This window comes from Hirundo rustica, chromosome 6 (genome assembly GCF_015227805.2).
Source record: "Hirundo rustica isolate bHirRus1 chromosome 6, bHirRus1.pri.v3, whole genome shotgun sequence".
Taxonomy (NCBI): domain Eukaryota; kingdom Metazoa; phylum Chordata; class Aves; order Passeriformes; family Hirundinidae; genus Hirundo; species Hirundo rustica.
In genome coordinates, this window is record NC_053455.1 from 15,748,449 (window position 1) to 15,774,239 (window position 25,791).

Sequence of the window (25,791 nt, forward strand, 5' to 3'; positions counted from 1 at the left end):
ACAGAATAAGTGAAATAAATTGTTACTCTATTGCTGTCACCTTTATAGTAGGTAGTTATCTTATGTCTAACTGCTTTGTGTCAGTCAGAGATAGATAAATATAAGTGATAAAATGCACTTTATTGGAAGTGCTGGAAATTAATTGCTGTTAGGTCTTAGTTTTTTTCATCATGTTTCCCATAGAAGGAGACAGTTTGAAAGGAACCCATTTTTCATGAGCTATTTTTATTACTTAAAAGTAACTTGAAGCACTTATTTGAGGCATTTATTTTCAGCAGAGAAGAAAACAGCTGAATTCTCCTGGGTGTGTTAGTTTCTGCTGCAAGGTGAATTCTGCTGCAAAACCCGCTGCCCTGGTGGTAAAACAGCTGGATTTCAGTGCCTTGCCTCCACCAGTGCCAACTGTGTGAACCTATGTTCTGTTGGTTTTAGCCATAAACCAGTTCCTGCTATATATTACCAGGATAAATTCAGTGGTACATAGCATGTTTCAGCTACTTTTCCATTTTGTCTACAGGCAATAAAATATTTAAAATTGAAATTGTCACTGTTAGCAGGAAAACCAAAGGTGAGACTGCCCCCAGCCTAGTCCTCATTGCCAGTGCACCCTGGAGATGAGTTGGCTACTTTTTGTGCTTTCTGGGGTCATCATGGGTTGTAAAGTGCATAAAAGGAGGAAGGGGAAGATATTAGATTGCAGTAAGAAAGGGTGACAAGCCTTGAAGTCTTATTGTCAGTTACTCATGGCAGTAATAAATATGAGGTGGCATCCTTTCTGTGACGTACCTTTGTCTCTTTGAGCATCTTTACCAGATGTAGATACTCAGTTGAAACGCCTGACTCAGGACGTGCCTTGGAAGTGCATGTTCCACAATCCTTGCTGCCTGGCTTCTGCTGAGCCCAGGTTGCCTCTGAAAGCTCTCATCAGACAGTAAATAAAATCAGTTTTGTTTGCAAAGGGAGTTCCCTAATTGCACTGGTAACTTGTTTGCTGTTGAAGTGCACATACTGGAGAGACTATGAACTTGCTGAATATTGAAAACTGTCACTTCTTTAAGTTTCTTGGTGAAGAGAGAGGCTGATGTCCCTTTGTCAGATGAGCTGGACTTTAAAAAAAATGCTGGCTGTTGATAGTCAACACAAGGAACCACAGAGCACATAGCAGTGCACAGCACTTCCCAAAATGCACTTACATTGGTATGTCTCTGCAAATAGCTGCAGGTCACAGCTATTAAAACTGCGGTTATTCAGCCCGTGCTGCTACAGGGTAGTTAATGGGCTGAACTCTAGCTATGATAGGTCTTTTTGTATTACTAGTGGTATTCAGATGTACTGCTGTCTACTGCTTTGTGAATGCCACAGGGCTGAGCTGTGTAAGAGTTTGTTAAAACTCAGAAGAGATTTATTTGGAAAACTCTAGTTGAAGCTTGAAATGACACATGTCTGTAGTAAGAAATATATGGATATTCAGAACACTAACTCTGCAAGCCTGCCTTGGTTAAGGACATGGCAAATGTCTGCAGAGTGGAGGAGGCCAGTAATTTTCAAATGCAGGAGGTAATTTTCTTGGCGTTAGTTTCACATTTTGCAGGCTGGCAGGGTCCCGGGCTGAGAGGAAGGGCAGGGATCGAAGCTGGGTGGGCTGTGATCACAGAGCCAGTGCTGCCTTACAGAAAGGGACAGGTCCAATCCCCTGCATGGTGATGGTGTCATGCTTTGCTGGGAGCTAAAGTGCTGGGACCAGGAAAGGATTCCGTTCTAGAAAGTTCTGTGTAAAAATTTTTGGGGGGGCTGGATTAGGGAGGGAGCCTCTGTATATGTGGAAATACCTCTGCTGTTTCCCTGAAGTGCAGAATTACTGCTTATGTTTTGTCTGTTGTTTGGTGTAAGTTTTTTCGTAAGGTTTCGACTGACTGCACTTTCACCAGTTCCCGTGGGAGATTGCTCCATGGTCTAACACGTTTGTGTGCCAGCCCATACATTTCCTTCTTGTCACCCTATCAGTCCTAGTTAACCCATTTTGTATGGTGCTCATTTTAAGCATTATCTCTCTTCTAGGGCAAAGCATATTTCAGATGCTGATACTTTTACCTTACCACCTGTTTCTCATGGCTGAAAGTAGGGTTGCTTCACAGCTACCTGACTTCAGCAGTTCATGAGCTGTAAATCCACACCCTTTATCCTGTGGTAACTTGTTTGCTTGGATGTAACCTAAGAATTTCAAACTAACTGCCTAGGAAATTTAGCTACCTAAAGGTCACAGCTGTGACCTGGAAACCTGAATCCTTATGTTGTCTTGGCTATTTTACCTATGCTTCGCCTTCTTAGTGGAAATCAAACCCTTTTGCCTGTTTTTTTTTTTTGCTGATCACAATGTTTCTTCCAGCATTGTAGTGCTCTTTTTCCTGTCAGCTTTGAAAGGTGCCGGAAAGAAATTGCTTCCATTCCATGCATTTTGCAGAGATATCATGTATTGACTTAATGGTCTTTTGCAAACGACTGTGGTTTACTTTATGTAAAGCTTAATGTCATACAATTGGATTTTGTTTTCCTTTTTCTCCCTCCCTCCCATTTGCACTTGAGAAAACTCTCCCAGTTTAGGTCCCACACCCTGCAGCAGAAAGGTTTCCTGTATTGCTGGTCTGGTCCTTTCTGCATTGTATTACACAAAGGTGTATTTCTGAGGCACCTACACTTCTGCTTTCACTCATTATGTTCATGTTGAGGCAGCCACATGGGGAGTGAACTTGGGTAAGAAATGCAATGGTTTTTATGTTACAGACCAGCTTAGCACTGTGAGGAATCTTCTCTTTTGATTCCAGTCTTATGCCTTTCCCCAAAAGGTGATTTTGGTGTGGAACAGGCTCACAGGTAGTTCTATAACTTTAATTTTAAAGCACCTTTTGCCAGTCAATAGATAAATAAGTACACGAATACCAACTGCTTGCTGGCTTTCTGCTTCCTTTCCCTACTATTTTATGAAACCCTCGAGAAATTTTCTGCCACTCAGAAGTTTCCGTTGTGCTGTGTATAACAATCCTCCAAAGTCTGAGGAGTGCTTCAAAGGGTTCTCACTCACTCTTAGAAAAGTACTATACTTCCACAACAATTCCTTTGGTCCAAGATCTACATATGCCAGGGTTTCCTTGCAGTATTTCAGACTGATTCAGGTGAAGCTTTTTGCATGTTGATTTTTATAATCAAGAGAATTTGGCAAAACTATATTGGCTTTTTTTTTTGCGTATCTTTAATTTCCCCGCTTCTCCTGAAGAACAGTTAGTCCTTTGTGAAGAGGTTCTCAAAGAGCATTCATCTAACTTGTCATCTTTTATGTACTGCACTGCTCCTGGGAGTAATCCTCCAGTTGTAGCATGGTGCTATTTATCCCCCCCAGTGGCATCCCCAGCTGCTGCTTGCCTCTGGCAAAGAAGACAAATGGTTATTGTGTTCTGGAGCCATGCCAGGTCTTCTGTGTCTCCACTTGGTCAGTATTGTTGTGTTTTAGTTAGGAGCTAGCAGTGTTTGAATAACACTGGTTTATTTTGAGCCTTTCCTTCTCCATCTCCCCTCACTTCCCTCCCCCTCATTAATTTTTTGTTTAGACACCTGGGCTTAGTAAAGGGAGACAGCCCAGCCTGATGAGCTCCTTAATAACCTGAGAAAATACACTTTGAGCTTCAGGTTTTATAATAGTGGCAAGGAAAATGTTTAGTTTTTTTGTACAAAATTTGGAGATGATTGTTGTCTTTTGTTAAATTGTCTGGTTCAGAAGAGAAATGTTACCAATTTTGAGTAAATTGTTACACTTGAATTTCACTGAGAAGAATGTGAATAAGCAATTCAGCCAGGCTTTTATATATGCCTGTCAATATTTCTTTCAGGGTGAACACACCCTCATCGAAATCAAATGACTTCTCTGTTTTTATTGTCCACCCTTAGCCTGTATCTGCAGTGCTCATTTTCTTTGATGATTTAAACCAAATTTCAGTGGTGATCCCTCTGTTAGCAGGTGACTTTACAGAGCTGCTCCTCTGCTGGAGGTTGCTTATCCCACACATATACTTGTATAACTCCCTTTCTTGAAAAGCCTGAAGGGTTTCATAGACTCATAGAATGGATTGGTTTGGAAGGGACCTTGAAGATCATCTTGTTCCAAGCCCCCTGCCATAGGCAGGGACACCATCCACTCTACCAGGTGTCTCAGAGCCCTATCCAACCTGGCCTTGGACACCTCTGGGGATGTGGCATCCACAACCTCACTGGGCAACCTCCTCCAGTGCCTCACCACCCCCACAGTGAAAAATTTCTTCCTAACATCTAATCTAGACTTGCCCTCTTTCAGTTTGCCATTCCCTTTTGTCCCTTCTCTCCATCTCCCCTGTAGCCCCCCTTTGTGTTCTGAAAGGCTTCATGCGTAGCCCTCATTTAAGGTGAGCATGTTCTTCCTATCTTCTCTTCAGCCACGCCTCCTTTAGCAGTCATACCCATAAGTAATGACATGGCCTAGATAAGAGTGATTAGCACTGTCCACTAAATTTCTCAGGGAATTGGGAATGTATCTTGGTCATCTTCTTAACTGTACATTAGGGAAATTGTTTCTGTGCCAGTGTTGAAAAGGGCACATTCTGTCAGCGTATTTTAAATAATTCTTGAAGGATGTGAAGAGCTTGGAACAGCTGAAATAAGTAAAGAAAAACAAATGGAATGGGGACAAAAATGTAATGTCAAAACTCAAGATCCACTGATAGTGAAATGACTTTCCTTCTTTTAAATTGCACAACTGAAAATGTCACATTGCATTAATATGTTAAATGTACCTACAACTTTTCTCTCTCCATGTCTTCATCTTACAAGGATATCTGCTTGTGTGTGTGTAGAGATGGGAAAGGGATTTTAAAAAGGCCTTGGACATTCACCTGAAGCACAGAAATGTCTGGTCTATGCCTGCCAAATTTTCTAAGAGGTATTATTCCCATCTAATTTTAACCTATCATATGACTTTAAATCTGAGTTTAGCAGCAGCTTGAGCTGAAACTTTGAAAATACTTTGTAAACCAGTATCTTGGTTTACTCACCTGGTGGGTTGACCCCAGCCAGGCCCTGCTTACTCAGGTGGGCTCAGTTCTCCCAGATGTGGCCCCTCCCAGCCTCTTGCCCATCTCAGTCCACAGGCTGCAGGGGCAGCTTCAGAGGCAGAGGTGGCCTGAGCAGTGGCAAGCCCTCTTCAGCAACAACTGCAGCATGGGTGTGTTACCAACACTGGTTTTGTCACCAGTTGAAAACAGAGTGCCATACAGGCTGCTGCTGTGAAGACATTATCTCTGCCAAACCCAGCACAACCAGTGACTGTTCTGAAGAGTCTTGTTCAGAGATCAGTTCTTGCTCTCTTGTGGAAGAAGGAATATTTGGTAGCTCTAGGAACTTTGAGGAGCTTTTTCACAGAGAAGCAGCTCCGGAGCCTTCGGCATGCCTTGGGTGCTGCTCAAAGCTTGCAGTACTGCCCTGAAGTTGGGAAGTAGTAACAGACTCTGCTCCTGACTAGGTGCAAAAGTGGAATCAAGAAGCTGTGCTAAACACAGCGCTCTATCAAGCTGAAGGATCCTTGGCTTTGGCTGATGTTACAGAGACCTGGAAAGCTCAGTGAGTTCAGATATAATAGAAGAACCTGGGTGTCAGTTCTGTTCTTTTAAGGCTCACAGCTGCTGTAACTTCATAAGCACGTCTGTGATGTCCTGATCAGTTTTTAAAGACAGAGTAAAATAGGCTAATGATAAAAATGCACAGTGGAGGAAATAACTTGAAAGGGCTTAAGTGACCTCCTGGATGGTGAACTTCCAGGTGAGAGCACAACAGGTACTCCAGCTTAGAGGAAGTCAGTCTGCTAAAGCTTATTAAGGTAATGCTGGTAGTAAAGGGACAGAAACCAAGCCTTCTCAAGGTGAGACTGATGCCTTGGAGGACAGTTTGTTGTATTTTAGTTAATACATTGCAGTTTCAGCTATAATCCTTGTATTTTTCTTCTGAAAAGCTGCTGTGAAGAATTAAAAATCCTTTCATGTTGGTGGTGATGGGCACTCCCCACAGCCTACATCCAGGACCAAACTGGACCCACAGCTGTGGGTCGGTAGGAGGCTGGTATGGAGGATGCCTCCGTTGTTTTTCAATCTCTGTATTTTTCTGAGGACTTGGCTTGGAGTCCAGGACTTCAGGGCATGCATGGAGATTTTGCAGTGCTTCCTGTTTGCCAGCAGTTACGCTTTCAGTGCAGTGTAGCTCTTGTATGCATTAGATACTGCATGTGGCTACAGTTGTGCATGAGGCACTGGGAAGGTTTATCTCTGGTTTTACATAAAGATCTCTGCCTTTCCCCACATCACCTCCTCAACACCCTGCCTCTTGTTGCCTTGCAAATAGGGAGAAATAATGGTAAGGTGCCATTTACTACAGTCATAGAAAGATAGCCTTTTTAATGCAACATGTGGCAGAAGGTTCCTGACACAAGCAGCTTTCTGATTCATAGCTCTCCAACATCCCCTGCTTCAGCTCAGACAAGTTGATTATTTCCTCCTACCAGCAGATGTAGATAGGAACAATTGGAGCTGTGATAACACTATCTTTACTAGGGGCCAGCTGGGTCACACACCTTCTCTTTCCTGTCTGTAAACAGCAGCTAGGGATGGTCCTGTGGGCTGCTGGCAGGGGCTGCTGGCCTGATTGAATGGACGGGAACTGACTGGAGAGGAGGGAGATGCCAGTTCAGCAGTCATCCTCAGCTGCCAGGGATGGAGGGAAATAAAGGAGGCTTGTAGAGAGATGCAAAGTGGAGAAGGAAGTCATGATCCAAAACACTTTTTAATGTCTCTGGTAAGGTGAGAATAGGGAATTGGACAGCTCTCGATCACTTGTCTTCTGCTGAAGGCATCTGTGCTCCTTGCAGCACAGCTTAAAGGAAGTAGCCTTTGGAAATTGCCTTACCATTTTCCTGCTGGGAAATAGTTTTTCACTCTGCTGTGATGGGCAGGGTGAACTTATTCTGCAGGAACTCTTTTTGCCAGTTGTCCGAGGTTTTTAAGTCAGCTTTTCAAATCCAGTGGGTTAAGCAAGTACAATAAGTCATGTGATGCAAAGGGGGAAAATTCAGCTCTATTTTTCAGCATGGTCCATTAAAAGCCTCATTAAATAGAAGTTTTCCCTGAAGTTTTAGTAAGATGATTCTTATGTGACTAAGGCCGTAAATTAAAATGGAAAGCTTGTTCCCATCTTTTGTTTTCAGTAAGGAAAGGGTTCATTTGGAAATCCAGATTTATCCTGAAAGTTACAAGTGTGCTCGTGCCCAGAAGGTTTAAAGATACTTTGCTTAGGCTAACAGCGAAGACCAAATGCTCAGGAAGCGTGTGGAAGGGGTTTTGTCAGCAAACAGGCCCATTTTGCCAATTGGATGTAAAAACTTCTGGGTATAAAAGCCGTGCCAGCAATGATATGGGATTTTAGTTTTTCCTTCTCAGAGAACTTGAAGCTAACTGGTTATGGTGAGGTGCTTGGCTCCCAAGTGGAACAGGCAAGGGAAAGATTTTGTGTTCATGTCATAGTTTTAAGGACTAATGTCAGAGTACTTCTAATTATCAAGTGATGTCACTGAAATGCAGTGTAGTGGTTTCAAGCCCCCTTTTCACCCTGAAATGTAGGCTTTTAAATACTCCAGTGGTGACAAATGACTACAGGGAGATATGCAGAGGCTCAACATAAATTCTTGGTTTCTGAAGATGGCTCAAAGTGTCAATGTGGTAGTTTCTTCTCTGCCATGTCCTAAGTGAAAGTTAACTTAGTTAGGAGCAAATGGGAGGAAGAACATGTGTATACATTCTTTTCCAGCAAGGGGTTTTGAAAAGGTAGGAATATATATGAAAAAGAAAACATATAAATGTGTTTACCATATATAAATGTTTACATTATACTTTTTTTTTCAACAACTTTCTTAGTGGTCAAGGCTCTACATTCAGCTGAGATGCCTCTGTGCTCATCTGATCTCTGTGCATGTTGTTCTGCCCTTAGAAGTTCAGCGTGTCCTTGCTCAAAGCCGTGTAGCCATGTTTAGGTTCACACCCATACTCTTGCTTCTGTAAATCTAGGTGTGGTCAAGCTGGTAGATGGAGTCAAATATACCTTTGGAGAAAAGGCAGAAGATTTCTGAGCATTTGACTGTTTTAGAGGTGACTTTCTATCACTCCAGCAAAGCAGGAAATGGAAAAAGGAATGTGAAGTCTAGCAGTGACAGAGCTGTGTATATCTTTATGGCAAGCTTTTCTTAAGTGCAAGCAGCAGGACACAGGAAAATGCTAAGGCACTGGTAGGATTTTTGAAGTGGGCTCTGGAAGTTGGCTTTGTAAGTGGGTGAGAGGTGGGAGAGAATAGGCTCAAGAATTTTGAAGATGAACAGAGGAGGACTTCCCTCTGATCCAAAAGAATGGTGATGTGGTGAGAAATACAAGGAATCTGGAAGGTCTGGATTGCAAGGAGAGAGTTTGAGAAAATTGATGATGACTTCTAAATAGCAGGCCCAGTAGTTTGGTGTTCATGCTCCCAGAGACTGATGTAAGAGGGGAGCTCAAAGAGCTAGCTGGGACAGGAGCAAAAGCAGAGGTTGAGGTAAGAGCCAGAGGTAGAAAAGCAGAAACTATGAACTTGAGGTACAGTTACAATGAAAAACGCAGCTGAGGGGAGGAAGACCAAAGTGTCAGACTGAGGCTGCTGGGAATGTCTGTTGGAGTGGTGGCCTGGGGGCAGACAGGAGCTGGGCCCAGCCCTCCCTGGCAGTTGACAGAATGGGTTTTGCCCAGGTGAAAGCAATGGAGAAGTGATACCATGGTGAAATTTGGAAAGAGTTTGGAGCTACCCCGTGCAAAAGGTTGGAGAAGGAAAGAGAGAGCAAATGAAGCATCATCTGTGTTGATGCATGAGAAGCAGCAGAGGGCATCTTCACAGACCGCTGAGTGACAGTCAAGACAAGTGCCTTGAAATCAGAGCTCAGGGAGAGAGTGCAGGCAAACAGGGTTTGAAAACTAGGTTGTAGCATGAGACCTTCTAGGAGTGTGTCTGGCACTCTTGGTCCTGTGGTTCTAAGCTACACAGACAGGCTTTTCACACTCTGGCTGTGTTGTTGTATTTTAACTATTTTATCCCCTTCCCATCTTTGCCTGTTAAAATTAGTATGAATAGTGAAGATGGGATTTGGTGTCTGTGGAAGGCATACCAATAATTTATAGACTCCATTTTCTTAGGATATTTACCTGTTACTGTGACAGGAAGGCTTGAGATTCCTGTAAACAGAGTTGAGTGAGGAATAAGAAATACAATTTTAGCTATTCTTTTTCTAGCTCATTTATTTACCCCAGCATTCACCATCTTCCCTGAATAGGAAGTAATTTTCCTGTTCAAACGGCAAAAAGGAAAATGAGTAGTGAGGGGTGGGTTGTGTCATTTTAAAGTCCCAGCAGTCAGACGGTAGGCTTGTGAGACGATATCTGAAACTATTATTAACCAATTAAAATGAAGTTTTGACCTACTTTTGTGTCACTGATATTCCTGTAAATGGGCCCAGCCATTCAGCGAGACAAGCTATCTGCAGGATCCTTGCAGAAGTCCTGGCCTGGCTGCCTTGCCAAGGGCAGAGCTACAGGTTCCTTCTCCATCTGGTGAGGATGGCTTGTCAGTCAAGTGCACGAGGGAAGGCACCACAACTAGGGAGTGTGCCAGACTTGATTTACAGGTCAATGAAAAGTGCTGCTTTGCCTGCTTCTTCCTGAGTGATGTTTCTCATGGTCCTTTTTTAATCTTGCCTCTGTGCTGCTCACTTAATGCTCTGTTCATTAAGTGGAATGCAAGTTTGAATAATCTGAAAGCTGAGATTCTTCTGTTTGCTCTCCGTTGTTGTACCTCCTAGTTATTTTGTTCCTCTGCAAATATTTAGGAAACTCTAGGAACAAATGTGTTCCTGGGTAGCAGATTCCAGTTTTTGCTGTACATCCCAGAATGCCCATTTATAGCATCAAATCAGTCGATATTCCACTGCAGCAACAGTATTGATGAATACATTAAGCTATTTCTTGCCAGAAAGTGGTTAGCTCTCTAAGAATCTGCATGAGGCCAAATGCTCCTGTTCATAGTTTGTAAGGATCCGTGGCCGTAGAGTGTGTGGAAGGGATTTTCTATGTTCTTGAGCCTGTAACTTAAAAAGTTTAGTTGAATCCTTAAGCCTTTTTTTAATTTTGATTTTCTGCTTCTAACCATGGATGCCCTAACTGGGTGAAGCTGTTCAATAAGGTTCTCAGTAGTGCCTTTTTCAGTAGTTTAATTCTTAAAAAAACTGAGGTAAAATACCATGATCCTGGTGAAACTGAGTTTATTTTCGTCAAGTTGTCATCATTTTAATTTTGTATTTTCTCAGTGTTACTCTGTTCCTGATGCATGATACTGCTGAGTGGTGGAGCTAGTTATACTGTGTAGATATTAAGGCCCATCAGTAATCTACTTACTGTGTTAAGACTGCTAATGAAGATATTAAATAAAATGGTCAGATAACCGGTGCCTGAGGAATGCCAGTGGCACAGCCTGTCTGGTTTGCCATTGCTGCTTTCAGCATGCAAGTCATTGTCAGCTTCTCTTTTATTTAGCCCTTCATTCACCTTCCTGTGCTTCTACAGATCCTTGTCTTTCTCCAGTTCTGCCTGCCTGTGTGCTTTACTGAGGAAAAAAAAAAAAAAAGAAAGAAAAAGAAAATGCTTTGCTGCATTCTAGAGAATCAGTGGTCATACAGCCAGTTAGATGGGTCTTGTCTGTCTTTTTGAGATTCAGGTCACTTTTTACTACATTTTTTTATTTACGCCTGAAGATCTGATTATTTTTCAGCATCTTCAAATGCACTGAAATGCTGTTACACTGCTAGGTCAAATGAACAGTAAGTAGCCGTAATTTTTTCCTCTTCTCTTTCCCTGATATAGTTGCCTCTGGTTTTTTTATTATTTGGAAGCACTGTATAAAGGATATAGTTATTCAGAACCCTTGTATCTCCGTTCTCTGATCTGTTATATAATGTTTTGTTTAACTGAATTTTAATTTTGTTTTCTAGAGATGGGGGGAGGGTTGGTCTTTTTTTTCTTCTTCTTCTTTTAAGTATCTAGTATGGGAGAGACAAAGTTTCCCTTCACCTCAGCAGCTTAAACTCTGAAGAGTCATCTGACATCTGTGCCTTTCCACTAGGCTCCTTCTGATCAGGCATATTTCAGTTGTGATTCCTCTTATTCTAGAACATGAAAGTAAGACAAGCTAAATTAATTTGAAATGTCAAGGTGTTTGTTCATTTCTCTCTGACTGCAGGAAGAAGCCTGAAATTAATGTAGTTATTGGCTCCTGTGAATCTCACTCCATGAGTTCTGGCTTTGGCTGTTGGTACCTATTGAAGTGTCTGTATCCATCTCTGTTCACCAACTTGCCTTGCCCCCATGACCAGCCTCTTTATTTATTCTTGTTGAAAGCTAAAGCCAAACATTTGTGTAAAATTTGTGGCTATTTCTATATTATCTTTAATATTAACCCTATTCTTGCTACACAGAGATCCCAATTTTACTTCTTTTTTGAGTATTCCCAAAATATGCTCCACTCTTTGGCATGCTGGCAAAAAAATGTTAAGCATCCTTTATTATCAAGTCCTGGAGCTTTTCACAACTCAGCAGTCTTCACTAATTACTTTCTTTATACATTTGTCATCCTGAAGTCATAAATCTGCTTGAATTGTTTACCATTTTATCCTGTAATTTAAACTAACAGAGTTTGATGTAGTATTCTTTATATTACTGAATTATGTTAATTTTCCTGCTTCAGAATAGCTGGGATATAACCTCAGAAGGATTGTCAGATGATCTCAGCACAGCAGGACCTTTTATCATACTCATTTAAGTGGAATTTTACTTAAAATGTTCTGCCTGGGCTATTTGTCTCTATGTGTGTTGGGCAGGTGCTGCATTGGAAGACTGTTCACATGGGTGGGAAAAAAATGTCTGGTGTGTGGCTGAGCCATGGACCACTTGTGCAGACTTCATCAGACATGGTGGAAAGCAAAAAGCAAATCTGTTTTACAGTTGTTGCAGAACAAACTGTTGGCCATTAACTGTCAATCACCCTCTGTGCCAGGGTATTTGCTGATGCAATGAGTCAGACCCACTGAGGCTCCAGTGAGAGCCTTGCCTGTGTCCCAGCCACCTTCTCCCAACTTCACTTTTTGCTCCTTTCTCCAATACCTTCTAGCAGTGCAGTACCAGTGAGGGATGATTGTAATCTCCACCTATGCCCTTCTTCCTCCATTTGAGAAATGAGCTGTTTCACCTTTGCAGCTGTGTTCACTTCAGACCATATCAAATGCCTTTAAATTCACCCTTGGAAGGGATGGTTTCATCATTTTGTCTCACTGGGAGCAGTGGTTTCAAGCTGAAGTAATGCTTTGTAATTGAAAGGCAACTTCATTCTTCCATAAATAATACTTGCTGGAATAGAATGGAAGGGAATGCCACAGTCTCTTCAATCACTTCATGATCTCTCTTCTGATTTCTGCTTATGCAGCGCAGGGATATGATTTAGGTCAGCCTAAGCATGGCCTTCTCTACATTTAAGAGTAACCTTACTCATTTATATTTTCCCTTTAGGCTGAGTCTTCTAAAGCTTTTGTGTTTCTTCCCTGTCTTACTCCAGTGTACTTCTCCCTCCTCCTCCTCCTCTATGCTTTGCAGTTGCACAAGCATTACTAGCTATCCAGTGGTCATGAGCAGCACTGTAAAAATGTGTTTGGATGAAGGAGGATTTTTTTTCAGAGAAGTATGTTTCAATTTTGGTTTGTTTTTCAGAAGGGATCCTAATTAGTTTAGGCAGAGAGTGAATAAAGAGCATAAAAACTTTCTACTTGGACAGCTATTGCTCCCTCCACATATATTTAAATTTCCTAGTACACAATAAAGAGCGCATAAATGCAGCAAAGTGATGAGCAGACTGGTTTAAATGTACTTGGGTGCTACCTACATTTGCTTATATTCAGAGTCTCTTGAGAAAGGGAGATGCACCTAGAAATACATCTCTCTGGGGGCTGGTAGCTAACAGAAATGAAGAGGGTTCTGGCAGCCTGGCTGTGCCAGATGGGAAGCTTTGTTGAAGAGAGAATTACAAAAGAGACACAGCAGAGACCTTGGCAACTTCATGGGAAGTACAGCTGCACACACAGGAGCCCTGACTGCTCTTGATGTTTGACAAGTGCTGCTGAAGAATTATCCAAAAGCTGAACCTGAGCTGTGTGGTGTATGTCCAGAGCTGAGCTTTGTCAGCCCTTAGGATAAAGGGTAGTAGCCAGGCTTTCTGGGGGAGGTTTCTTGTGTGTCAGCTTTTCTACTTATCTAATCACATGACCAAAAGGAAGGAAGTTAGGCAGTCCATGTTTGTGTGTCTTCAAGAGAAACTCTCTGAATATGCTTCCTTCATCTTAACATTCTCTGTATCCAGTACTTATTGAAAAACCAAAAGTTTTTGTAGTACTGTAAGATACTCTAATGTTTTGATTCCACATATGGTGGTATAATTAAGGGTTAAAAACGTTAGAGAAGTAAAGTTCACCTCTCTCATGCCCCTCTCTCTGCTTTCCTGGGCTGTACTGGCTGTAGTGCTGTGCTATTTCTGTATTCTGGATTAGGTGGAATGTTCTCCATGGAGAGTGTCTCCATTCCACTCTTCCTCTGCCGTCTGCTCTCCTACAGGGCTGATTGAGCCGTCAGTTCAATAACTGGGCTACAGCTGAGCCAGCTTGCTCAAAAAAACATTAAAATTCTGCCATGTAAAGTAAAAAGAAGAAAAGTTTGTGGGTCTGATTTGCCCATTTCAGAAGTGAGCCAGAGATTTTGTGAACCATTTAGTAATTTTCCCATACCTTCCACTACTGAGATTTTTAATCTTTTGCACTGAACATTGCCTTTTTGACAGTTCCAGGAAGTTAAGCAAGGCAGGTTATGCTAAGTGCTCATTCTCCTCTGTTCTTGTTTTTCTATAACTTGTTTTTGTTCTTTGGGACACTAATCCTCCTATGTCACACATTTGCTGTTCAACTTTTCTCCTCTGCTAATCTGTAGATTTGTTTTGCTGCCCTTCTTAATCCACAGGAGCCTCGGTGACCTCAGGAGACACCCTTAGCAAAAGGCTTTTCTGGATTTGGGTAACACTGATTATTTCTCCTGCATTGCTGAAAATCAGCAATTGCCTTTCAATCCATCACTGAGTGAGACTGAGCTGCTTAACCGCTTGCCTACAAAAATCTGCTTGCTGCAGTCCACTCCTAATGGGACATGAGCTCTCAGTTTAGTATCATACTCAGAAACAGCCGTTCCCACATCTTGGCAAGTTCTGGAAAGAACTTTCTGCAACTGCCAAAGTATTATACAGGAGATAAACCAAGCTGTTAAACTTTAACTGCTAGAATTTGTTTTTGTATGTGTGTTGGGTTGTAAGTCTACAACAAAGTTCTAGGAGCAATGTGCCAGTCCTGGGTAAAATAGAAAGTCTGAAAATGGTTTCTGTGAAGAATTTTAGCCATAACCCGAACATGGGGTTTCTTGTCTTAATTTTAAAGAAGTGAAGGGGCAAAACTTAGTGCTAATAGGAGGATGATGCTCAGTGGGAATATATATAGCAGGGGCAGAGGAGTAAGGAGGGAAGTGAGGGGAGCAGTGGGAGAGGTTTGAGTAACTGGGATGCAGTAACTTATCCTAATGTTACTGCACAGCCAAGAGCAGTGCTGGCTCTTTGCTTTTGTGGGAGGGGGCAGAGGAGGCTGTGGGGGAGGGGATGCTCACCAAGGTCCTGGGGGATTGTGTTACTTGGGGGACAAGCCTTGAATGTACAAAGATTAGTCAGTTTGTGTAGTAGCTGGGGAAGTGATCCAAAAATGGTGTCTATGTATGTTAGTATATGTAAAAAACCCCTATGAGCTTTCTTTTCCTTCATTTTATCTAGAATACAGCTAGAAATAAGAACTTCCCAGTTGTTTCAGACATCATACCAAGCTTCCAAGGGAGCAGCTGTGTGCAGCTCCTGAAAATGTGCAAAGTGCTCACACATGCTCTCTGGCAGCTTGTGCCCAGCAGAATGCAAAGTGAACCTGAGAACGCAAGAAAACACAAAGAAACCATCTGTTAAACCCAGAATCTTCTCTCGTGTTAAAGTTTCAGTGTCTGAGAAAATGGGAATCCACTTCATAAGCTATGTTATGCTGCTCCTCACCTTTAGGCACGTCTTGATGCCTGGTATGCCACTGATGCTTGCTTGAGAGTCTGTACAATATATCGCAGTGTGGGACTTGCTTTCCTTCTCCTTTGGTGGTTCAGTCAAACTAAGCTGGGCAGAACAAGAGCAGGTGGCCTCTAGTGTCCTGCAGTAGTAGGAAGGGTGAGCTCTTTGGTTGGTCCTCAACTTCCTTGATTTCAAAAAGACCAGGAAGAAGGTAGGGTATTTTCAAGGTGTTTCCTTCCTGCTTGGGAAGGAGTTCCCATGTGAGGTGGTGGCCGTTGCCGACGCCGCTGCGGTGCGCTCTCCTTTCCTCAGAGGGAGGGGGGCAGGTCTCCTCACCACAGCGGATTTCCTTTCTCAGATTGCTCATGCTGCAACAGGATGTGCAGGTTCATGCAGCGCTGGGTGAGGGGGCGTGGAGAGACAAACCAGCACCTCTTGGGGTACTTTTTGCTCTTTCTTTACAGCCTTCGATGGTCAGGTCCCTGTTTGTCTTTGCAATGGGACACAGCTGGTGTTTGTTGCCTAGGGGAGTTCATGTTCTGCTTTGGTATCCTTTGGCCCCATTAGCAGCAGCAGTAAATGCTGAATACTTCTGCACTATCTGGGTGTGATGAAAGCCCGGATAACTTTTTTTCTCAGACACTTAAGGAGAAAATCTCCTAAATATACGAGTATTTAGCTATAATACATGGGTATTTTAGGAGCTGCAGGGACCCTGCATACCACTGAAAATGCCAGGTAACATTATGTCTTTCCTCATGAGGAAATGTTTAGTGATATATACTTTGTTACCTTCCATGGGCTTTGGCAGGGAGTCATTTTTGTCAGTTTTGTGCAGCACAGACCTGACAGCTGCTTTTTTGGGTGTATAGGCCCTGGAGGGACAGGACAGGAGTGGACTGCTCCTGAAGGATTTAATTCATGAAAGAAGCATGTGTTGGTCTTACTTGTTCATATGGATTTCCTTTGGTTTGTCCCAAGAGCAGTTGGGCTCCTGTGCCATTCTGTTCTCTTGCTGTGCCACTACTAGGTCTTACACGTATGGATGGACATGCACAACTGTTTTCCTGATTTCTTTCAGGAAATTTTCCTACTTTCTTTCAAAAGTAAGCACATTCGCTCCTGTAATTAGAATATCATCTGTATTTTTGTTTACTTTTTACAGTAGAGTGAAACAGTGAACTTGACAGGATTGATTTTTGCTGCTTCCCTTCCCTCTCCAAAGCTCTTAAGATATTTTAGATGCTTCCTTTGAGCTTTTTGGGAGAGAACAGTGTCCACCAATAGATCAGCTGTCAGGGTTCAGCTTTGTGAAGACTTGGCTTTCTCATCTGGACCTTGTGACTTTTTTTTCATTGTGACTTGCTCAGCATTGATGCACAGCACAGGTAAACACTGGGGATGGGGGTTGGGACAAGAATTTGAAAAGCTTTCTTTTACAAGCCTTTTGATATAAATGTTTGTGATGAAAATACAGGGTAGAAAATAGCCCCAGGAGTGGAAGATGAGGTCTAAAATCCTGAAGGTTTTCATGCAATGGAGTTTAAGAAGCTGAATTAAGATTGAAATAAACACCACACATCTTGAGACCAATACAGCCTTAGCTGAGTATTTGAATAGCAGAATACAATAGATTCATGTAGAAAATTCCATATAAAGTCTCAGGAATGAAGGAGCAAAAAAGTCAGGTAGGGCTGAAGTTGTATGTCGAGTTCACAGGGAGAAGAGTGCTTAGATAACCACAAAGGGACTTTTGGATTGTTACTTGTGAAATGTGTAGCAGAGCATTGACAGGTCCCTACCAGAAAGTTGAATGGATTCTTTCCCTTTTGTGGCATTTTATTAAGTTTCCTAGCACTTTAGAGTTAATGTCTGATGATTTGGTGCTATCTGCCTATTGAGAAGGCTTAGATTTCTGATTTATCTTCTGCCTTCATTTACCTCCTTTGGCTGAAAGTTCCATGAACATTTTCTACCTGCAGCATGACAGGCTGCTGTGAAGGGACATGCACTCCTGTTCTGGGATGCACATCCTAGAACGCTCTGCTCCGGTCCTAGCAGCACATCAAATGAAAACATAGCAAGAACTTAGAGCAGCATCCTGGTGAGTGGAGTTTGTTAGTGAATTGGAGAATGGGAGCAAAATGTTTGAAGAATAGCTGTATGGGTTTTTATTTTTAATGACAATGTAATAAAAGAAAAGTGAGGATAAATAGAAATGTAGACTCTACATTCCTCAGGGATATAGCAGTGGACATTACTTTCTTTGGTTCAGATAAATGAACAGGTTGGTATTAAAACTTCATTCCATGTGAATGCTAATCCAAAAACTATTTTGTAAGAAGAGCTTTAAAAAAAATCACAAATCCTAATCAGGCAGATTCTGAAATACAGCTGATTATACCATGGGCTGGAAACACTGAATAAAACAAAAAATACACAACTATTTTTAATCATTATTATAAATGATATTTCTTTTTCCTAAATCCAGCATTTGTAGTTGTTTGGCTTAGTTTTTTTTCCCCTGAGTGAACAAATCCAGATTTTCTCCACTTGGACATAGTTTTATTTTTAAACACGGCTTCCAGAAATGCATTTGTGTGGGATTGCAGTTGGGACCAGTGGAGAGCCATGGCACTCTGCCAGGCACTCGCCTTGTCCCTGCAATACAGATGGATTGCCAGGGTTCTGAGGAAAAACAACCCCAAAACTTTAAACAAATTATGCTTAATGGAAATAAACATTTTTTGCCCTTCTCTATAATGATTTGGATAATGTGCTGGCTGTGTGTTTCTGGAGGACAGAGGAAGGGGGAAGGAGAGAGGAGGGCAGAGACGGAGCTCTGCATGCTTGTAACTTGCTTTCCAGTGGATTCTCTGAAAAGCTTGTGGGAGAGACGGTGGTTTCTAAGCTTGGAGCATTTTCTAACTTTCATCCCATCCTTCTATTAAAAGGTGGGCAAGCTGGCTGCAGCCAGCTATGATAAGAGCATTTATCTATGGGTTGGTTTCTTCCATATATGGGTTTGAAAGACCAGGAAAGGTGTACAAAACCATATAATCATTTAGGTTGGAAATGACCCTTAAGTCTATCTGTTAACCCAGCACTGCCAAGTCTGCCAATAAACCACATCCCCAAGTGTCACATTTACACATCTTTTAAATACCTCCAGGGATGGTGACTCTGCCACTTCCTGGGGCAACCTGTTCTAATGATTGACTTCTTTCAGTGAAGAAATTTTTCTTGATATCCAAACTAAATTTCCCCTGGTGCAATTTTAGGACATTTACCCATCACTTTTTATTTGTTACTTGGGAGAAGAGACTGATGCCCACCTGGCTACAGCCTCCTCTCAGGTGGTTGTAGAGAGCAATATGGTCCCTCCTCAGCCTCCTTTTCCCAGGCTAAACACTCCCAGCTCCCTCAGCCACTCCTCATCAGAACCATGTTCTGGACTCGTCCCCAGCTCTGTTGCCCTTCTCTGGAAATGTTCCAACACCTCAGTGCCTTTCATGTCATGAGGAGCCCAGATCTGAACACAGGATTTGAGGTGTGGCCTCACCAGTGCTGAGTACAGTAGGAAAATCCCTGTCCTGCTCCTGCTGGCCACACCATTGCTGACACAGGCCAGGGTGCCATTGGCCTGCTTGGCCACCTGGGCACAGCTGGCTCGTGTTCAGCTGCTGTCAAATGGCCCTCCCAGGTCCTTTTCCACCAGGCAGCTTTCCAGCCACTCTGCCCCCAGCCTGTTGTGCCTTGTGTGGGGTTGTTGTGAGTGACCCCAGTGCAGCACCTGACTTTTGTTGACCTCCTACAGTTGGTCTGAGCCCATGGATCCAGCCTGTCCAGATCCCCCTGCAGAGCCTTCCTGCCCTTCAGGAGATCAACACTCCTGCCCAGCTTGGTTTGAGTTGCAAACTGACTGAGGGTTCACTCAATGCCCCTGTCCAGATCATTAGTAATGACATTGAGCAGCACTGGCACCAATACTGAGCCCTGGTAAATACCAGGTGTGGCCATTTGCCCACTAAATTTAACTCCATTCACCACCACTCTCTGGGCCTGGCCATCTGGACAGCTTTTTTACCCAGAGGCAGTGCACCTGTCCATGTCACATACATGCCTTGCATATTTACTGTATACAGCATTGATACTCACTTCCATGTCATGCTCCTGAGTTTTGCTGGGTTTTGGTGATGACAATGCCATGAAACCAATACCTGGTTGGATTTGGTTTTTTAACATCAAGAAGGGCAAGCAGAGTGTGCTGTAGGCTATAGCCTACCTCACAGAAGAAAAGGCACCAGAGATGTATCTCTGGTTTTTCAAGCTGGTGCTGATAAATCTTTTCTCTCACTTCTGTTGCTATGGTGTTATTTCTTAGCAATAACAAACCTTTGGGTGATCGTGTCAAATGCAGAGATCATTTGGAGAGAGAGATGCTGAAAGGGAAGGGAAGTAGGAGGGCTCAAATTCCAGCTGATGACAAATAATGAATCAGTGTTTTTCTCAGCAGAGGGCCATCAGAGATTTTGCACTTTACTGTCACAGGTTTCGTTTGGGGTCTGATACTCCACTTGAAAAGGCTTCTTTTTACCTTCTCAGATCTTTTTTTTTTTTCCTGTTTTGCTTTTTACTTTTTTTTCTTAGTGCATAAAAGGAAGGTGGATCTCTTCCAAATTCCACACAGCCCAGGAATATTTGCTTTCTGCAGCATTGCTCTAAACACAGAGAACTTATTCTTGCAAATGGTTTGATCCTCCAATCCACAAAATACTGGATCAAATTTTGAAGGTTTTTGTGGCTGAAATGTACCTGCTATCTTTGTTGAGGCAATTAAAGTGATCCTGAACGTCTTCCAGAGAAGCTGCTTTATCATGCTGTCGTTTCTCACATTGCTTTACTGGTGAAGGGGAAGCAAAACAGTGTTAGGGGGAGCCTTTTTAATGCTTTCCAGTGTGCAAAGTACGTGCATTTGGTTTTGTTCTCAAAATATGCCTGTTGCATTTAGCTGGCACAACTGTTATGAAGAAGTTATCTTGCCCAGATGTCTTATGCTTGTGGAAAACACTCTGCTGGAAATGCCTGGATTTGCCTCGAAGGCTTACTTCTATTCTTGGGTCAAGGCTGAAAGGGAGGACTGTTTTCCTGTTTTCTGAATGTTTCTGTGCAGATTGAGCTGAAAGTTCAGGAAGAATGTAGAGGAGTAACCTATCTGAAGTACTTGCATCTTACTGCTTTTCAAACTGCAAGTCCTGAAAATGGATTAATTCAGAATTTTGTACCCCAGCAACCGTGAACTTTCTGGCCTAGTTAAAAGGACCCTTTGTTTTGCTGTTTCCTTCCAGATGTGATAGGCAGATGGAAAAAAATCAGATGCAGAGATTTCTTTTAAGAACATTAACTGATTTTTCTGGAACTTTATTGAAGAAGTTAATTATCTCCTTCCCTGTCCTTTAGCCAAGCTGTAGTGCGCTTCATTTTGCCTTCATTTTGCAGATACTTAGGTTGTCCCCTAGCCTTTGTGCTGCGCTACTTGTGAGAGTGAAAATATGTCAGGACAGACAGACCTTCTGTGGACTGCCTCACCTGGCCACAGCTTACCCATCCCTGAGCATCCACGCCAGCTCTGTCCTGCTGGTCTCTTGGCTCGTAGGGAGTGGCTGCCCACCTGTGAGCAGTGCCTCTGTTTCCTCCTTGTGTTTTCCAGTTGTATTGGAATCTGAATAAGGACTTCAAAGGGCCCCAACCCATAACAGTTAGTTGGTGCATATAGTAATAGGCAAGCCAAGGTGGTCTCTGAGGGAGGAATTGGCAGTCTTTCAGTTTGCTTTTGTGCTGTATGTACCTTCAGGTACTCTGCTCAGAGGAGCCTGGCCCAGATAAGAGTTCCTACACAAGAAAAGTAATTCAGCTCCGTGGATCAGTTAGTTACGTTAGCATCTACCAAAATAATATAACGCTGATAGATCTCTGCTGGTTTAGTTTTATTGGTTTGATTCTGTCTTATCTTTACCTTCTTTAGGGCACTCATGCCTTAATTCAAAACAGGACCGTTTCTGTAGGGTGGGAAATTTTAGTAGGACAAAACTCAAGCTAATGAGACAGAAAACAGCATCAGCAGCATGCCTGTTCTGCCCAGTACTGCTCTCCCTTCTGTGCCTCTCACACCCTTCTTTACCAGAGTTGAATAAAAAAGAAAGCAGCAATAGAAAGGATCATGCAGGTAAAATCAGATGCTACTTTAGTAAGCACACGTCCATCTTTTCTTCCCAAAGATGTTCCTGTTTTGGCATTTACAAGGTTAAGTTGCCATTGATGCAGTAGATCTCACAACTGGTTGAATTGAATCTCACAGCTTTTGGGCTGTGAGCAGCCCAGTGTGTTGGCTAGAACATGAGGCAGTTCTGGCACTTACACTGAACTAATGTTAAATCTGGTAAGTAGCTTCATGGGATTGTTAAGTTCTGTGAGCATCTCAGGGGTCTGCAAAACATCATCTTCATCAAAGCAGATTTGGCATTAAATATAGGCTAAGTTGCTTAGGGCTTTGACCAGTCAGGTGTTGAAAATCTTGACGAATGGAGATCCTGCCACCTCTGTGGGACTCTGCTGTAACCAGATTGCCCTTGTGGGAGATTTTTTTTGCCTGATTTAGTTGGAATCTCCTTAGTTTTGATTTATATCCTGATAAATCCAAGCTCTCACAGTAACACTGGCCAGCTCTCTTAGGATCCTTGCATGCATCTCATACAGATCCAGTAGGCTTCTTTACATTGATATTTCATCAAGAGAGAATTCCTCAATCCTTTTCCAGTGCAGGTGGCTCCTCTGCTCTTGAACCCTCTTTTGGTATCTTGTGGTACTGGGACCAAGTCCTCCAATGCATTGCCACTGTTTTCATGCCTTCCTGTGTTGTCTGGAGCAAACTTTCTGCACACCCCACCCCAAATCTTTGTCTCCTACCCAGCTAACTGCCAGTCTGCTATTGGGAGTTGTCTGGAAGCTGCACCTCTCCTTACCAACTAAATAACTGTCTCAGTAGCAGATGAATTTCCACAGATCCTGAGTCACTTGCTTATGTGACTTTTGTGCTTTACCTTTATTCCTGTCCTGGATTCTGTTTTTTGCAATCCCAGTGGGCAAAGGGCACAGCAGACCTTCCTTTAATTAGTGGTGTTAATCCTTGTTGGCTCATTCCTTTTGCATGTATGTGAATGTACCAGGAAACTGTGTGAACATACTGGGAAACTGAGCTGAGGAGCCATATGTTGGTTTAGGGTGGAGAAGCATAGGAAGATGTTTGGATCGAGGGTACTTGCTGGTGACTTCACTGTTTTTCATGGGATTAGAGCTACACTGCTGAGAAATAAGTGTCTGAGTAAAGTTTTCTGACATTTAGTGATGTGTCCATTCTCAGGGATTTGGATAACATACCAAAACAAAGGCACTGTGTAAAGTAAATGTCATCTGTGTGGCAGCAACACCTTGGATGGTGGCAGGGACAAGAGCTTGGATCCCCCATATATTAATAAAATGTTTTTCTCTGGTTTCTTCAGCTTGACCTCACCAAACCTATTGAAGATCAGGGCCCTTTGGATGTGATCATACATAAACTTACAGATGTAATCCTTGAAGCAGACCAGAATGACAGCCAGTCACTGGAGTTGGTTCACAGGTTCCAGGTAAGTGGTTCTTTCTGCATTTCAAGCAGGAGGATGATTTTGGTACAGCAAATTCAATCTGATTACTGTGCAGTTTGTAGGGGTTTGATGAAGAAAGCTGTCGGGCACACTGCTGCCTTGCTGCTGATAGCCCAGCAAAAGTAGTTTTGTCAGTTTAAAATGGACATGCACTTTGGAAAAGTTTTGTTTTGTATCAGTAAGGTTAGTTAGATCTTGTTTCCCATCAAATATTATGTCATTTCAAGAGTGTTAGTGCTGATACAAAGAGGAGCAGATGATTGCAGATCACTTTACCTGCATCTCTCCATGACAGAAGCCACTGAGTTAGTTTGGCCCAGTTCTGTCTAATTTTCCCAGTTCCTGGAATGCTAATTTCTGCAACATCAAGATTACTGTGAGTGGCTCTGTCCTCTAGTGCTGAAAATCCTGTTATATTAATTTTTTTCCCCTCAAGTTTGCCTTGAAGGTCAGAAATATGCGGGGTGTAGTGGTAGAGAGAGCTGTTTTCCCGAAAAAGAAGTGTCTTAAAAGATTCTCTCACGGTGCCTTCCAAACTTTTTTACTTTGGAAGCTACAGGATGAGATAGAGGGTAGGGCCCCTGTGAACAGGCATATGAATGATATCCTCTCTCCAATAAAGTAAGGGCTTAAGCTTTTGCTTCTGCAGGAGACTGAATTGTGCCACATTGCTGGCATGCAGGAAGCTCGCACAGTAGTGAAACATACAACCAGGAAGAAGTGGTGCAGAGCACAGGCCTTTCTGTGTTGAATTACATGACAAAATGTATTTTTCGAGTATTCTGTCATGCAGTTTTGTATCCAGGGCAAAAGCTATCTGGAAATTGCTGCCTGTCTCCACCTGTCCTTTATTATTTTTAAGATATTGATAATCATTGAAAAATTAAGAGAGGCATATTCCATAAGAAAAAGAATTTGGAAGAATACTTTTCTACAAAGTGCATGGTGTAGTGTTGTTGTTTTGGGTTTTTAAAACTAAAATCAATGAGTAACCTAGAAAAAGAAACATGACCCCTTGCAAGAAACCTGTTTGTATGAGTGAGGTGTTATATAAGCACTGTGGTATTTCTGGAACCTACACACAAGTGGAAATCACAAAGTGTGGTTCCCTTATTGTTGATTAAGTTGACTGAAAAAGTTATGTTGATCTTAACCAGACCAAACAGTGCAAAATTCATTATGCTTTTTTTCCTGCTATTGAATATAAATGTGACACTAAGATGATGCCTGGCAGCAGTCTTACTGTTGGCTGCATAAAGCGGTCTTCCAGGAAGCAGAGAGCAAGGGATCCTTGACCACAGGAGGAGGAATGGTCTGCCAGACTACATTTATGACCATTTTAAGGATGACTTTTTTTCATATTTATATTATAGAGGCCTTGGCCATCTAATCTGCAATGAGCTAAGGAGGAAACTGGCTTCATATGTACATGACTCTGTGTCCCTGCTCTCTAGGGTCTGTGATGAGCCCTTGTAGGGTCTGGCAGAGAGTGCTAATAGAACAGGAAGCCTGTTGGCATGCCATTTTATCACTGTTTTCAGTTGCCTTGGGGAAAAAAAATACAGGAGAATGAAAATGGTATGGAGGAGTTACCTGTTAACAGTGGCATTTTTAGCTCCAAAAGACCTTTAGGGCTAAGCTTTCTGAGGTCTTTGTGCTAGTTGGATGTGGTATAGACTGCAGTTTCTCAGGAGAATATTGGTGGGTGCAAACAGTTCTCCACTGCACTGTAAATCAGTGATGAGTGTCTGGTGATCTCATCCAAAGCCAAAACAAAGACTGCATGCAGCACCTAGTGTAGTGCATGAGATGAGAAGTGGAAAAATATTGTTACTTGTTTTTTAGGATGCTTAAATCCTTATTTTGGGGGAAGATGATTATTGATAGAGATGATGGTCAGTCTCCCTTCCTACCCACTGTAAAACAGGGCTGATTGAACAGAGGTAATTAGTTAACTGTGAAAATTGGTTGCAGTCCTCGGTCGTTTCTTCTTGACTAGAGGTACATGGAGGGAAGTCAGGTGAAGAGACAGAGTTCCCCAGTTCCTGCCTTCTTGGTAAGAAGGAAAACCAGCTACCCCAGCTCCTGCCTTCTAAACAAAGTATGTGGCTTTGAAAACTGAATATGTTTTGGCTCATGTAAGACATTGGGGAATCTTTGTTATGCTTTCATCAGAGCAAAATGCTCTCTGAGCAGCTGCCTGTCGTAGCTGTACAGAGGCTTGAGTAGCTTCATTCATTGCAGCTTCATATTGCATTCAAAATGAAGGCTCCAGTGATGGAAAATCAATAGGGTTATTAATTTGTATTTCAAAGCTTTTTCTGAACAGGTTCTCGTTGTATTAGCCTACTTAAAAAGACAGATCAGATGTAGATTTTAAGCCTAGTCCTTTGCTATCATGTTGATGAAAGTTTAAAATGTTTCCTTCCCTGCTGCCCTTCAACTCCTGACTCTCCCACCCGGGAGTTGTCCGGGATAGGCTCTTCTAATCTTGCTTGAGAAGCTTTCTTAGAAGGGTTTGGGACTGAGAGGAAGGAAAATGAGGGAGATATTTTGGAAGGAAAGGGATATAGGGGACTTCTCAGCTGAGGAAAGGCAAGCAAAAAACCAAAGGAAACCATTATGTCTTAGTAATTCTTTTCTAATTGGGGGGACAGGTTCATACAAAATTGAAATGGTCTATTTGCACCTGAATTCACTGGCTAATACCTATGTTTTATCCATTTGAAAAATAATGATGTCTTAAATTATTGAAAGAGCCTCATAAACAGCA

General features: G+C 42.4%; 1 protein-coding gene across 1 annotated transcript in view; it reads left to right on the top strand.

Moving 5' to 3' along the window:
* ITPK1 (inositol-tetrakisphosphate 1-kinase) overlaps positions 1-25,791 on the top strand; it is a 142,940-nt gene that overhangs the window by 46,713 nt on the left and 70,436 nt on the right. Inside the window, exon 3 of the mRNA XM_040067036.1 lies at positions 22,875-23,000. Within this exon, the coding sequence (XP_039922970.1) occupies positions 22,875-23,000 (126 nt within the window). The remainder of the gene's footprint in view (positions 1-22,874; positions 23,001-25,791) is intronic.